This window comes from Harpia harpyja, chromosome 5, assembly GCF_026419915.1.
Source record: "Harpia harpyja isolate bHarHar1 chromosome 5, bHarHar1 primary haplotype, whole genome shotgun sequence".
In the NCBI taxonomy this organism is placed as follows: Eukaryota; Metazoa; Chordata; class Aves; order Accipitriformes; family Accipitridae; genus Harpia; species Harpia harpyja.
The window spans coordinates 54,694,477-54,711,260 of NC_068944.1; the positions used below are offsets into that span (position 1 = coordinate 54,694,477).

At 39.9% G+C, this 16,784-nt stretch overlaps 1 protein-coding gene across 1 annotated transcript in view; it reads left to right on the plus strand.

Moving 5' to 3' along the window:
- The window catches only part of LAPTM4B (lysosomal protein transmembrane 4 beta), a 62,584-nt gene extending 46,965 nt beyond the window's left edge, over window positions 1-15,619 (plus strand). The window contains exon 7 of the mRNA XM_052787754.1: window positions 13,569-15,619. Within this exon, the coding sequence (XP_052643714.1) occupies window positions 13,569-13,643 (75 nt within the window). The 3' untranslated portion in view covers window positions 13,644-15,619. The remainder of the gene's footprint in view (window positions 1-13,568) is intronic.
- Window positions 15,620-16,784: the final 1,165 nt, after the last annotated feature.

Sequence of the window (16,784 nt, forward strand, 5' to 3'; positions counted from 1 at the left end):
AAGTTACTTGTTTTTTCAGTGCAGATACATTCCTTCTGTGGACATGACATCAACTAAGTAGCCTGTAATTAATCTGTCAACACTTTTGTTTGGTCTCCCTTTCTCAAAGCAATAGGAGACCTATTTGAGAAGTGCAGGTTAGGTCTTTCATTCCTGCTGGATGATTCCTCTGAGCAGAGGAACCATATTCTTTGGTAAGGTTGGAAGAGCCATTCTTTGTGTTATTGTGTTGTTCTGCTGTCATGGTTTAACCCCAGCCATCAACTAAGCACCACGCAGCTGCTCACTCACTCCCCCCCCCCCCCAGTGGCATGGGGGAGAGAATAGGAAAAAAAAGGTAAAACTCGTGGGTTGAGATAAGAACAGTTCAATAGAACAGAAAGGAAGAAACTAGTAATGATAATAATAACAATAATAAAAATTACAATAATAATAAAAGGATTGGAATATACAAAACAAGTGATGCACAGTGCAATTGCTCACCACTCGCTGACTGATGCCCAGTTAGTTCCTGAGCAGTGATCCCCCCCCAGCCAAGTCCCCCCAGTTTATATACTGGACATGACATCACATGGTATGGAATATGCCTTTGCCCAATTTGGGTCAGCTGCCCTGGCTGTGTCCCCTCCCAATTTCTTGTGCCCCTCCAGCCTTCTTGCTGGCTGGGCATGAGAAGCTGAAAAATCCTTGACTTAGTATAAACACTACTTAGCAACAACTGAAAACATCAGTGTGTTATCAACATTCTTCTCATACTGAATCCAAGACATAACACTATACCAGCTAGCAGAAAGCAAATTAACTCTATCCCAGGCAAAACAAGGACATCTACACGTGTGGAAGGTGATTAGTTTGGCTATGGACAGAGGGAAGGACCCTTAGACTCATGCCAATTAAACAGACTGAAGCATAAGATGGAGCCCAGAGGCAGACAAACCATGCACAAGAGCTCTTGTTTCTGGTAGGTGCTTTGGGACCTGTGATTTCCAGCTACTGAGCCAGTTTTAGGATGGTATATGTCAAGTAGAAGACAACTTGGAGAAAAATCCTGTTTTTTTATTTTCCATAATGTGACATAAAAATCCTACCAACTTGGCAATGTTCATCAGGTAGCTGATCTTGTGTGTCAGTCTGTATGCATAACGTTATTACTGAGCCACTAGATCAGAGGCATCTTTTTCCAGTGAGTAGTAACCATGAACATACTTTAAAGTGAGCGAACACCACAAATTAATACCGCTGGCATGACTCACTCTCTGAGCCCTTCTCAGGGCCTCCAACTGAGTCCAGGCAAAGGAGGTCTGACCTTCCTTAGTGGAAACTGCCTGATAAAACCTACAAGAGGGAAAGCAGGTAAAACAGGAGGCAGAGAAGAAGAAGCAGCAGCAGCAGGGGCAAGAAAAAAAGGGATATAAGCAGAGCTACCCAGTGCTTGAAGTAAAGGGGGTGATTAGTTAGTAACCATATGCAATAGTCTACATGAGACTTGGGAGTGTGCTTTAAATGCTGGATCTGTTTTTTTTGCAGAATTGTGCTTATAAACATTCCCAGAGCAATGTCTTTAATCAGAGAATCTTTCTTCAAAGGGCTCAGGCTCCACATGGATGCCAGCATTCACATCTTGCTAATGTGCATGTGCAACGTGCATTTTCTCCTCTTCTGTTTGATTTTGAGTTGCAGAAAAGTATCATGACAGCCTGCATCTGCCAACAAACAGCTATTCAGCTGCTCCAGCATTTCATATTCTACCTGCAGTGAAGTCCCATCCCTTGTCAGTTGTCCTTTAATCTTAGCAAAGAGATTGTTTTTTCTTCTTTCTTTTTAACTTTCCCATCTTATCATCTATACTCAGCTCTTTCTTCCACTGCTTCCTTGTTTATGGAAGGATTTTGTCTTAAAATCCAGCATTCCCTGTGGTCTGAATTGCTTCATGCTGCCTGTTTGTTGCTTAGTGCTATTTGCTAATCACGCTTCTTGTTACAGGTCTCACTTATTACTGTGTAGCTGCTCTCAGAAGCCAGCTGTGCTGTTTGGAACAGGCTATTAACAGTGTCAGTTTGGGGCAAATACCCTCTTAAGTTTAAAAATAAGATTTCCAAAACATTTTAACTTGTCATTACAGTCATTAAATTTACTTACAAGTTAAATTACAAGATCAAAATATACATCTTTATCTATTTTGCCCAGTAGATTTTTATTTTAAACACAAAAACTGTATTTATGTTTGCAACTCAAATACTAGTTATTCTAATACATGACAATTCATAAGAGATTTGCAATAGAAATAGACAAATCTGTTCTCAGTGTTCATAATTAGATTAAAAAGAAGACATGAAATGGGGATTTAAATCTTCCAAATATTTTTGGTTCCACTAATTGGGACTGTTGCAATGTAGGAAAAAACAGAGTGTTTATAAATTTGCAGTGTTTCTTTACAGACCCTTTTTTTCTAACAGGCTTGATTCATTACCATCTGACAGCTGCTGGATTGTGGGCTTCAAAAAACAAGTCAAAGTCTTCAGTATAATTCCAAGGATATGTATCAGTGCGGCAAAAGCCGATGACAACTTAAATCCCTGTTGCCAAGGATATATGGGTGTAGAAGCTGAGCCGTGTGTGAATTTTCCAGGTCAGGCTCAAGTCATAGTTACACTGTGCAACAAACGACAGGGAGGCCTGAATTCACTCAGGCAGGTATTGCTCAAACAGGGAAATGCAGCAGGGTGCAAGAGGCAAAGTCACGGCAGCAGTTAGCCACGTTATGGCTTTAGAGCCATATAGTTGGCCCATGCTAGAAGCCCTGCCCTTCTGCAGAGCTGCTCTTCCCAGAGGCGGTCCTGCCTTCAGCTCCAGCACTAGCTCATCCGGTATCTTTGCATCGCATCCCCTGGCAGAGCGCAAGCCTGGCCTTTGCCAAGCGGAGGAGGAACTCCTCACACATCCCAGTCCCTCCAGCTCCGAGCCTCTCTGCCGAAACTTACCCAACACCGCAAACTGTGCAGATGCAGAAAGAATATCAGCCATCAGTTAGGTGGGAGGGAGGCTGGTGGTTCAGTAGATGGCATTGTTCTCTCGGAGACTGTGTGAAAGCAATGCTCAGCTCCCCGCCAGGGAGGAGCACCCAGCTGCGGTTGTTTTGCTGAGGGTGTGACAATAATCGAGAGGTCTGGCTTCCTGCGGTTCTTAATGGCTTCTGGTGATTTCTGGACCATTCCTTCAGTCTGATTCCAATGCACTTTAACGGCTCCCATAGAGCAACCGCGCTCTTCCCAAGCATCCCTTGGGACTCTTTATGGACACAGGACTGTCTGCTGTGGTCTGTCCTGAACTGCACAGCACTTGTGGTTTCGGTTCTCTTCTTACGAGCAGTGAAGAAAGCGAGGTCTGTTTTAAACGAACTCTGTGACAAACACTCAACTTCAGAAAGAACAAGGCTGAGTGGGCATTCATGTACCAAATTTAGAAGATCTGCAAAAGTTTGTGGCAGTTTCTGGTTGACAGGTGCTTTACAGATGTGATTTACTAACATTAATGGATTTTTATATAAACAAAAGACTTTTCCCTCAAGCTGTCAGTTCATCACCTTTCATGACACTAGTCCTTTGTAGTTTTAACACAGTATTTTAATAATTTGGTTATAAGCAAAGGCTTCCCTTCAGCATTCACTAGGAAATGCCTAAATACACTGTGCAAGAAAAGCTGGATTTTATATGGCAATTATTATGACTTACTTTTTAATAGTGATACCAAAAGAATGTGTTTGTATAAAACCAAAAATTAGTGAAAAATATGTATGGAAGACAGAACTAGAGGCTGGTCATCTCAAAATCCCAGATCTTACTGCTCCCAAAAGTTATAATGAGACTTCAAAACCTACCTCCAAACTTTACAACTGGCCCATCTCTCTGTTGTGGTGCCCAAAGACTGACATCGGGTCATCCCACGTCCCTAGGCATACAGACAGGGAGAAACGGTCCATCTGGTGAGATGGAGATATGACAGAAGCCTTTCCAGCAATATCTGTAATGCAAGCATGGCTGTGATAACCACGCTGTTGGGAGATGACCAGTCCTGTCATACAATTTGGCTGCCCCATGTGAGCTATTCCTAGGTTCCTGTCTTATTAACTCTTGAGTGGGTTACACGATGTAATTGTAAGAGGAGATAAGGTTAGAAAGAGGTGCAGGTTAGTAATTAAAAAGTCCATTGAAATATTAGTGCTCTGTTACAGTCTCTGCACTCAGGACAACACATCAACCATTTGTTACACAGAGTCAAAGTATACTTCAAGTCTTCAGTACTGATGACATGCAGGCAAGTACCCCCGGAGAAAGCATGTGCTCATCCAGCAAATGCTCATTAAGGAAAAATTGAAAAAATAAATATGTTCTGTCCATACAAAATCATGATGCGCAACTAGAGATGCAGCAGTAGAAGGCTGGCCAAGATGTAGGAAAGACTTCTGTGGCCTGAGGTGGACTATCTCTCCATGCCTTTGAACGGAGGGGGTAATTACACCATTATTCTGGATGACTTTTATGAGGTTGCACATGATGGAAAAAAACAATAGTTTCCTGAATCCAATTTTCTTCCCACGCAAGGGTAATCACAATCTGTCCCTAAATATTGTTGTGTCCTAGTAATATATACATTTATTCCTCTATCTGGAGTGCTGAAAACATTGTGCTGCTTCATTACAGAAATCCATAAACTCGTGTAAAGTTTCTTAAATAGTGTATTGGAGAGCTGGTGGCTTGAAATAAACAAGCAGTTTTGTCACAGGAAAGCAAAATACACCAACTCTAACTTTGCACAGATGATTTTGCAGCACTGAGGCCTACTTCTTTGCTGAATGGGGTTATAAATTATCTCTGAGCTATTCTGCTTCCTGTTACACCATCTGTAATCATTCTAGTGTGGTTTCTAAAGGAAATGCATACATATAAACATGAAAATACTTCCTGTCCATATTGAGAAGAAGGTTTCTTGGGATTTATTTGACAAACAACATATCATGAAACCCTTAAATAGTAATTAACTAGCACGTTTTGGACAAACTTTTCAAGCAAAAGCATCTGTGCATTAAGTACAACATTTCTCCTTTTATATTAAATATGATTTGGCTCAGATATGAAGCTTTGGCCCTATACCCAGGGCTTTTTTATCTGATGACAGGGGAAGGAGAAAAAGAAAGATGGGAAAGGTTTTTTGTAAACGTTACTCTCTGACTTCCTCAGCAACAGTTGCTTTGACAGGACTCGTTTGACCAGAGCAGCCATTTACATTGTAAACAGCCACCTCTGAAGCAGATATTTATAAGCATTTATTGATAAGAATTGCTTCTAAAGGGCAGTTGATCTCATCTGGAAGAACACGTAACACAGGTCAGGCGGGTGAAAGTCCCTGCCACTCTCCTGAGCACAAAGGAAGCTTCGTCCAGACGGAGGTCAGCTCCCTCCTCAGCACCCTCCTGACTGTAATGCTTCTTCACATGCCTGGTCTTGGAGCTCGCTCTTCAGCCTGGGCCCAAAACTGTCAAGTGAGTTTCTTAGTATGAAGAAATTAACTGTGGACTGCACTGTAGGGGAGCAAGGATCCTTAGTGGGATGAAAGAGTGACAGAACAAGAGAGAACATGATAGAGGTCTTTAAAATCATGAGTGGCGGAGGAGGTAAAGGAGGAAAACTGCTCACTGCCTTAGCAAAAGAACTAGGGGACATTCAATGAAATAGATAGTGGCAGGTTTCATAGCAAACCAAAGAAGGTATTTCTTCACCTAACACCTAGACTAGCTGTGGGACTGCTTACCACGGCACACTGCAGGTGCCAAAAGTCAACATGTGTTCAAACGCAGGCTAGAAAAATCAGTGGAAGAAAAATTCCTGTAAGACATGACCAGTAATTCAGCAAGTCCTTGACATTCAAATTTCTTCTCTTTCTTCATCTTCCATCACTGATTGCTGTGATCTGGATGGACATTTCACCTGATCCAGTAGAGCTGTCCCTACATGCACGTGCTTAGCTGCAGCGTGATGAAAGCTAATCCCTACTTCTTTCTCCAGGTCTTATCTTGTACGCAACATTTGACTGCTTCTCACTACAGAATTATTATCATTATTATTATTCCTGTTTCTTCACTGCTAGGAAAAAGCTCCCTCTTCTCCTGAAGTCTTTTCATACAGTCAGTGTAAAGTGTGCCTTCATGTTAAGGGGTTAAAGAGAAAACTCTGAATTCCCAATGGATTTAATTTTAATACTTCCTGACTGTTTCAGTCAATCTCTCTCCCTTGAGAATCTGAGTGTGCATGACCTACTGTTCTTCAGGGCCAAATATCACCTACTTTTCTGAAATTACCTCAGAGATGACCAGATCAGATGACCCAAAGGTGCAGTTTATGAACTGGATTTTTAAAAGTAGCGGAAGACTTTGGGTGACTCACTTCTGAGACATCTGAAAAGCCTAGGGCTTAAAAACTCTTGAGCACCCGTTATAGAGAAAACACTTTTCTTCAGAAACTCTTGATAAACACTACTTCTTCCCACCCTGCATACAGAAACATTAGAAACTTTTGAAGACTCTGCCTCAATAAAATCAGTATATATAGTAACTTCCAGTAAATTTTGTACAGGAAATAAAACATGTGCTACATTGATAGTCTTATTTCCTTTAAAATAAAATACAAAATTAATTATATAATCAATGATATTTACATATAGCCCAGTGCTCATTGTCATACATAGCACTAAATGAAATAGCTGCCACTTGGTGCATTGAGCCTCCAAAACAGAGCTCTACCGAGAAGATCTGGATTTCTGAAAATTTTAAGCAAAAAATACATCTTAATTTTACATTTTCCTCTGCAGTCTCAGACTTCTCAGAAGAAAACAATGTTGTCAAACTTGACAGGAAAACGTTGCAAAGAGAGAATTATTCTCAGCCTTTCCTGCATACAGAGTGAAGCAATCAGCCAACTATAGCTGTTTATACACACAGAAATCTGTTTTCCCCAGGTGATCTTCATAATATTTGTGTAGTCAAGAACCCAACAGTACACAAGGGCTGTTGGGACTATCTTGAACTGGACAGGTGGTCATGTCAGCAGCCTCCCCTCTAGAGCTCTTTGTAGGCTCACTGCTTGCTTCACTGCAGCTGAACATGGTTTAGCTTGCAGTTGATGGCTCCTCAAAGCGCCGCAGCTGTGGGAGGAAATTCCACTCCTCTTGGCTGGGTGAATGACAGGAGAGCAGGGAAGTAAACATGAAATAAGTAAATGTGATTGCATACCATTAAACCCTCTCCAAACTGCGCAATGGTATCAAGATTGTAACAAGTTGGTGGTCGGTGTTGGGCTGGAATCACTGAGATGAAATGAACCCGGAGTAGAGGACTGGTGCAACTAGGCATGTGCTGCTTAAAACCTCGTCTTTCAATTCAGTTGTCTCTGAACATGATGCATCAGCCCTGTGCTACATCGAAGAGAAAATTTATCCTGAATTAGGAAAGGCATGTGGTGACTGTATTTCAGCCTGCAGCTGTGTCAGTGTTCGTCCCATCACCAGGCCAGGGGCTGCATGTTGGACAGAGGCTCCCTGATGAGGAAATTCCTGTGGTTCAGCACTTTTAGCTGTGAAACGTCCAGCACTGACTGTGGCATACTCTCACCATCTGCCTACCACTATTCACTTTGTGGTTACACTCCCTCCCTTTTTAAATAAACAGCAAATAAGGCCTGAACCCACTGACACTTTTTATGCGAGCTGTGTGAAAGAAAAGGCTCCTTTTGCCCTCTCTCCCTTTCCTCCCTGCGTATTCACAGGAGCCTTCCATAAGGATTGCTGGTAGCGGTTTGGGTGCCTGAAATGTAAAGTTCACTTCTGCAGAAGAATGATACGTAATGCACACATAGCTGTGGTGAAGAGGTTGGGGTAAACATTTCCAGGCATAGGCTGAAATTTCTGCAAATATATATTTAGTTTGTAAATATTTCCACAATTTAGTCCCTGTCTCATACAGTCATGTGCAAGTTTCATCCAAGAGACTTTTAAATCTGTCTTAAGGTTTCCAACACCTTTTAAGATGTTTCAAATAATACGCCTGTTTTACAAATGGGAGACCTTCCTAAAGCAAAGTCAAACAATTTGTGAAAACTCAAAAGGTCAGCGACAGGACCAGTATTAAATTGCAGTAGTGACGACCCTAATTCCACTCAGCTACTCATTGTCATCTGTCCCTGTCTATACACTGTGTATTGATGCAATGTGAAGTCCTTCAGCATAAAAGACGAGTTTTTATTGAAAAGATAAAGTTTGAGAAAACATCCTGAATGCTCACTACAACCATCAGCACTTACTATAGACATTTTTAATCTATAGCTTTTTTGGCATTATTAAGTGCATTTCTGTTCTAGAAGGTGTTAGAGAAAAGTATGTTAGAGCTGTCTCTAACAATGTTTATTTCTAACAAAACATGAAAAAGGTATTTTGCCATAGGAACTCACAGAAGTTTTATATAGCTGCCAGCCAAAATGCTGTTCTATTGGGTTCAGTGAGTTTTGGGTGAGACTCTGAAGAATGCAGAAATAATCAGTTAATAAAATATTTAAGTTTACTCATACAGGACTAAGCACATTTTCTGCTCTAGAAATGTACTAGACACCAAATAGATCTAAGAGCTTGAGTTCAAACAGGAATAAATGCAGCAATATGAGGAAACTTGTACATATGCTGAAGAAAGAAAATTTTCTACTGGAAGTTCAGGTAAATGTGGAATCAGCTGCAAAAATATGGAGTGATTATTGAAATTATGCAATTCCGCCCCCCAAAACCACCTTCGGTCCAAGATTAATTCCAAACTGTTTGAATATACAAATATTTGCCTGAGTTTCTTCTTAGACATATTTCTTAGCAATGTCTTTAAAAACCTATTCTCCAAAACCAGATTAACCAGGATGTAAAAAATAAGAAATGACATATGCTTATATTAACTGCATATGTTATAGCCATTGGCAAGCTTTTATGGTAATTATTTCTTCCAGAGAAGGTCATCCTGTATCATGTGCTTTATAGTAGAGAGATGCTTATGTAATACAATTATCCAAACCACTTGGATGACACCAGCTAAGTCAGGACTAGGATTTCTTATGGGTCAGATCTGGATTATTTCTGCATATTATACAACAAGACTGCTTATCACAAAATGCTTAAATGGTATTGGGAGCAAAGCCCAGCACCCAGGACTCCCTGTCCCACTTAAGCACCCTAACCATGGGGCTACATAGCCACACTTTCTCCTGTTTTCTTTCTTTCCCCATGGATCCTTGCATACTTGGCTTCACTGTGACAACAGGAGGGTGGAAAATGGTCATTCCAACCTAACTGAAAACCTTGTGTCTGGAGGATTCATATGGCAGATAGGAGCTGTGGGTTTGAACCCTCTTGGTTCGGGACCCCCTAGAGCTCTGATCTCAGAGTCTCTGTGCAATGCTTTTATCACCAGATAACTATACAAACAGAGAGTAATGTCACCTCCTCCTCTGGTTGCACATTAAAGGATGATGTTAAAATGCCACATGGTTCTTAAATACAGTTATAGGGATTGTGAAAGAAGTTAGGAGCTTCTGTCCTTTGGATTTTAGGTATCCTATAGGACTGAACCCTGCAACCATCTAATCTTCCAAACTTGCTTGCTGGTCTACTGATAAAAAGCCAGAACTTCTTTTCACAGCAATCACTGAGTTCCAAGAAATGGAGGTCCTTCATACTTTCTTTTTATAGTAACTTGTGAGTGACAATCTCCAACACTCTGTAAACATTAGTCCCTGAACATCCAGGAGAGCTAACATACTTTTTTCTCAATTCACAACAAAGAAGCAAGGAAATGTTCAGATGTAGTGCCTAGGAAGCAAAATGTATCAGTTGTCCTAGTGGATATTCTGCCTTGGGGATACCATGGACCTAAAATATGCCTATATTTTTGTCCTCATCAATTATTTTAGACTGCATCCATTCTAATCAGGTTCTTAGATAAGACTGAATAGTGAGTTTCTATTTTTCCAGTTTCTGAATTCACCCTTTGGCTCAGTGACTGGCTTCCATTTTATGTCTCTGGAGAGCATAATGTACTGCCTGAGTAACTATTCTGTTTTATGTCCAAGGCACTTATCTGCTTCCATTAAACCATGCTGAAATTTAAAATTAACACAAGAGAAGGGAAAACTGCTCTGATCCAGATTTTCATCTCAGCTACTTTGGTATAAATTAAATGATTAAAATTCTAATGGAATTCATTTTTCCTTGAGATTTTTTGTAAATGGTTAACCATTTCAAGTGTAAACAGTTAAAAGCTGAAATAATTCAAGTTATATCATATTTCTTCCTTTTGCCAAAATAGACTTAGTTGAGAAAAGATGGAAAAATTATTAAGAGCAAGTAATGCCCTGAAACTCTTTTCTTGTTCAAAAATAATTAAAAGGTAGTCTTACAGAGGCAGAGTTGCAAGATTTGTAATTATAGAGTGGTTGAAGAGTTATTCAAACTGTCATGGAAGCTGAAGGATGATTATTTAGACTTACAGCTGACAGATGATTAAGTAACAGTGACAAAACCACATTGACTGAAAGTAAAACAGTTAAATTAGTTTAAAGGACTTTTACTATACTAGTGACATGAGATACTTGGGGTCCCAGCCAGCGCCATGTATTCCACAAATTTCAAGTGCTTTCTTCCACGTGTTGTCCATCACGTTCATTCATCTTAACCTTTGTTTAACATCCTGTCCATATTTTCTTTGTCTAACTCAAATGCTGCTAGGCAGCGGTAGTAACTTTGAATTCTGCTCATTCTACACTCATTACTTTTTATCACTATTCTGTTCATATCAGGGAATGTAAGGTCAGGATATTTAAATATTTAAACACAAAAATGTGTGGGAAGTAAGACTGTAAAGTCATCACTGATAAAAATGTTCAGACAAATAATCTTTTCCAGCAATAAAGTGACCCTAAACCTCACAGACATTGGGTAAATACTCTTTAGCCTTCCACTGTAGATATTTTCTTGCGAAATTTCTGAACGTTTTTAGTGGTGTCCCCAGTTCATATCCCACATACCTTGAATACTCATATAGAAATCCATATGCCTTAGGATTTAGCCAGTGGCTTCTCCAAAATGGCTCCTGTAGGTATTCCTGTCTCCCCTCACTTCTTGTAAACTGTTGATAACTGAGAAAGCATATTCTGAGGTTCCTTGGGGCCATTGACCCATGTATGAGTTTTGGGTCCATAGAGCAAAGCAGAGTGCTCACCTCCCAAGAGGTAAAAACCTCACCAGGAGGCTGTTCTCCTACCAGACAGATTTTGTTTCATACAGGAGTGAAGAGAATGAAGAAACTCACTCATACCAGTAAATCCTCCAGGAGACCTACTGCAAATGAGAGTAACTTCAATGCTGAAGTAATAATATCGATGTAACTACAGTAGTCTTAGGACACATTGATCTAAAAGAGGATCAGAGCACAGGAATAGGTATTGTCCTTTATTAATTAGCTCATAGACCTGGAATATGGACAGCTTTTTGGACTGCATCTGCTGTCATTTCTTATCATGACTGATGAAATGGACTCTGAACCAGAAAGGAGTGGACCACAGCTTGGGGCTTAGCATTACAAGAGTGCAATAAGACAGCTAAATCTTCACAAAGTGAACTTGATTCATTTTCAGTCATCTGTAGATCAGATTTAATTACTAATTATATTGCTTCATAATCATCTAATGAACATGTCTCAGTACATCTGAGAAACTAGTACCCTTTTTAGTAACAGAAGCACTTTACTAGAAATCCTGTTGTTAAACTAATGATCAGCACTAGGGAGAGGATCTCAGCTGTAGTGTTTTTCACAGTCTACGTGCTTTAGCGGTGTGATTTATTAAGGTTACTTTGCAAAATATATTCATGATTTTTATCACAATATTTATTTGAAGTTCTATATGTTGTCCTAATTTCACCAGATAAGTAGTCTGCCATAAGCTGTTTGCACCCTTTAAAGTTGACATAATTTATTAAATGTTTTTCAATACAAGGTTTTTTTTAGATTATGTAGTAGGTGTGTGCATAGTATATTGCATTTACAAGCTCAGACGTATGGTATTAATAAAGAGTGATGGCTCTGACAATTTCCTTTTCTAAATAATGAAACTTTTTTGTTTAAGGGCTGAAGATGCCAAGGTAGCCATTCTGTAATCTAACAAACATGTACACAGATGTACTTGAACACATGGTCATCAATGCATGTCTGTAAACTCACATAAGTATAATGTGAATCATGCTTGGAACCATCCTACAAAAGCCTGATCCAGAGTTGATTTAAATCTATAGAAAGATTCCCACTGATTTTGTTATGTTGTGAATGGGGTCCAAAAGGGATGATTACAGATGTTTCTTTGCAGAAGGCAGGTTATCAACTTCTTTAAGAACTGGTGAAATCCTCTCATGGCAAAACTTCCATTGACTTTATTGAGATCAGGATTTTCCCAATGTATGTTTAGACAATCAACTTTATGTGCCCTTTAATGACCAAGAAGTGATGCTGATCAGTCTGGAAATTTCATCATGAATAATTGATCTTTGGCTGCGTAAAGTATCTCTGCCAGTGCACCACAACTGATATTCTTACACGATATTGAGATATTTTAGGAATGTGCACTCATTCTTCATTCAGACATCTATTTTATCCTCAGTCCCTGCTGAGATTTGCAGAGCAAGTGCTCCTTTGCCTTTTCACATGCAAGTTAATTAATGTCAGTGCTGGTGCCATTAAAAATTGCATGATAACTAGCATGCTTGCCTAAAGAAGTAGAAATCTTGGTTCAAATCCCTCCTCTGACCTGTGTGGCCTGAACTTGCATCTCCCGTGTCCTAGGAAGCTGCCTGGACTCCTATGAATGGGGATGATATATGATTAAATCTGTCTTAATTTCTATCAGACGTTTAAGTATTCACTGAAGGGCTTATGGGAACATAGGTCTTCCTTCTCATGGCTGAGTGCCCCAGAAGCACAAAACTGGAGATTTATTTAGACATTGGGTAATTTGTACTCCATTTGCTTTCTTTCTCCCCACCACAAAATAATTATTAGCTCTTCCAGGGACGCCTCAGAAAGAGAGATTTTCAGGACTTTTCTCACTCTGGTTTAGCAGTTTGAGCACTCCTCCAGGAGACATGGTTTAAGTGCTCTTGACAGAGGAGAGCTGCAGAATAAGCAGCTACTGTCACTGCCAGATTGAACCAATTCAGGTACCAGCAATGAATGCTTTTTGGCTGAAATCAAGCTGTCACTGGAGTCAATAAGAAATGAGAAGAAATTATGTTTTTCTTCGTAATGAAAACAGGCATACAAATTGAAAATGAGGAACCTCAAGCTAATGCTGTTTCATTTTCTAACTATTCTGCTCCTGCTACTAATTTACTCTTTTTTCTTATTTTTCAAGATAAGGCCTTAAGGGTTTTCTTTTCCATAAATTTTATCAGCTGGCTTCTTTTTAAAAAATATAACCTTTTTTCCTTTCCTGCAGGTCCTGTTGCCACCGTATGATGATCCTGTGAATGGAGCTACTAAAGATCCACCACCACCTTATGTGTCAGCATAAGTGAGAGAGTGCTGTGTACCTAGGGAGGATAGCTTTACTTTTCTGACATTGGAGCAATAGTTTGATAATTTCACTTCCAGGATATAACCTCTATGGGTTACACTTTGCTGTTTTGCTGACATATTGAAACTAAATTGTATGATTAAAATTCTGTAGATAGTTTTAATAATTTGCTGCAACTACAGTAGTGTTTCAGAAACTAGTGAACTAGTTTCAGAACAATTCTGGGTAGCGCTAAGGTTACAGTAGTCACTGAATAGATTTTCCCACCATGTCTGACATGCAGTGATAGAGAACATAGAACTTTGCATTCTCAATCAGGTTCAGAGTGTGATTTTCTTTTTTTTATTTGTAAAACTTCCAAAGCATTACAAATGTGTTTGTCAGATGCCCACTTTCACCTTCAGAATACAGACCAAGTCCAAAAAAGTGACATTTCACTTCATTCCTGTTCTGCAAGAATTTATTAAGTTGTTATGCTATGAAGGATTATGATTGCAAGAAGAATGAGTCTTACACACCATTCTCATCAACCTGGCTAATGGGAAACAAACTTAATCAGGAAGAATAAGTGTGGAGAATGAGAGTAGACAAAGCACTCTGTGATGTGTAACAAGCCAGAACCTGCAGTCTACATGGACTCACTTCGTCCCAGCCCGCAACCATTCTAACGCTCAAAAAAAAGAGTTCTTACCAACTTCTGGTAATTTTCTTTTCCTGCCTACACACCTTTTTCCTCCCCACCAACTTCACAGATAGTATTTTGAGGTCACAAAATCCCTGCTTTTAAAGTCCCATGGTTACATGACAAAGCTGCGTCTTTCGCACTCAATGTGCAAATATTTTCCCATTGGAATGTGCCTGTAAATATTGCAATGTTCTGCTGAGTGCGAACTAAATTATGCAGATTCTAAGATATATGTTCCCAACCTATGGGAAACTTATGCATGTAACTTGCTCGAGCATTAGCAGATATGTTTTGCATGTTTCTCGTATACATCAACGTGGGGATTTTAGATTCCTTTTATGACTGAACTGGTTGTGCTGAGAATCTTTCTCATGGGACTCATCCATCCATGAATGCTTGTCTGAGGTATTTATTTCTTCCCCAGAGAAGTGCCTCCTGCACATGTAACTTTTTGTTGTTGATGAAGGTTCTACTTTTAATTGAAAAGGAACAGGAAAAGGGAATATAATGTGTGTCTCTACCTCTCACCGTTTCCCCCTGTATTGTCTCCTCTGCATTTGGTGTGATTGAACAGGCTGAAGCTAGACTGATGCCATTGCACACCACCCGAGGTAAAGGGCAGTGCAGAGCTGAGGCACAGTTTTGGAGGGGCACCAGAAGAAACCAAGGTGCCATCTCTCCTGTGACTGGGCTGGCACGTGAGTCCACGCTCTTGCTAAGGAGGACACCCTTTCTCACCCTCAGTGCATTGACTCCATTCTGCAGACTGAAGAAGAGTGGAGCTTTTCCTGCCTTTTTCTGGAAAAGGGCTTTCCAGGGAAGCACAGGACCAACAACTTGTTTTCATGGAGATTGCCACTGTGACCTGTCCTTGTAGAGGCCAGGGAAGGAAGGGCCAGACTCGTTTTGCCTGTCTCTAACACACCCCTGGGGAAAGGCAGGTCCCCATCTTCTTGTTGGAATTTTACTTTAGGGTTCATCTACTCTGAGATCAAACTAAGCAATGCTTCTGACCGAACCAATCCTGAGGTCCATCCATCAATCTCTGTCACAGTCCTATTGCTTCCTTCAGAATAACTCCATGTATTATTATCTCATTACAGTTATCTTCAGGAATTAACCTGAATTTGGGGGTTGGGCTGGCTGGCTGGGCTTCTGAGCTTCATTTTCTTTCATTCTTGACAGATTTGTGAAGGATTTTAAACAGTCATCTGTTTGAGAAAGCTGGTTGTAAATACATTGCATCTGTGTATACAAACTTCTCTATAATAAAAGGGTGTTTCCTCAAGACTACGGAAATCATTTTTGCTGGTTTTCCAAGCACAAACATAGACAAATTCCTGTCCAATCAATCTGACATGGCAGGATTTTCTCTGTAAATGACCCAAACCACAGTTTTTCAGTACAGTCACCAGCTTTCCCTCCATACTGTATAAATGGAGAATAGAACAGTAAGTTCTATAATTTATTGTACAATTAAAAAAGAGATAATTCAAGCTTTTAGTTCATTGTCCAGAACTGCAGGCAGTTTTCCAGGTCTGGTGAAGTGTGTGATACAGAACAGGGCTATACCGAAAGCTGGGGTTTCTTTTTCTCCACATCATTATACGGATAATGTTGTGTTAATTCACATGAAATTTCTGTAGACTTTAGCTTATCTTACTAAAGAATCAAGACTTATTCACACACACCATACGTGCATAAGTGGGAGTACATGTGTCCTGCCAGTACTCCTAATACCTTTTGGATTTTGTCCAATTTGAGTTAAAGAGGGCAGGGAGGTTATGGTATCAAAACCATGACATTCCTGCACATAGTGTAGATAGGCAGCTGGGTAGGAGGGAGCGGCTAATGTAATGTAAGTTCAGTTCTGCTGATGTATCAGAGGATCCATGTGGGAGATGAGTTTCCCCGCTCCCAAAGAAAAACGAGATTCTCTGGGTTAAATGAAGAGATACGAACGCCAGCTGAAGGTTTTTTTATCCTCAGTTGTTGAATTCACTCTCCATTTCCATGTCTAATCCTGGGGAATTCACACCACAGCTTTTCTATAATTCATTTTTAATAGTCAGTCATCTGTGACACAGAAACCCATTAAAAACCTGGCTTCTTAAGTTTCTGTGCTATGGGAACTGCTTGCTCCTAACAGTGCTTTTTTCACTATCCCTTGCATTTTTTCCTTTCTCCCAGATATTAGGAGCATGCTGTTACTCAAGTTCTGTCCTGTTTTCTTATCTTAAACTCTAACATAGCAGTTTATTATTAATAATTTGTAGTATCTTAAGAGTGGAAAGAAAATATTTTCAAGGTATGTTGACATGGAACATCATAAATATAGGACCAAAACCAGCAAGTAGGAATCTAAACCTTCATAGTACCAGAAATATAAGTAGAACTTTTGCTGAAATCTTCTAATTTTTTGAAATATTTGTTATAAGGCATTGCAGGCTTCA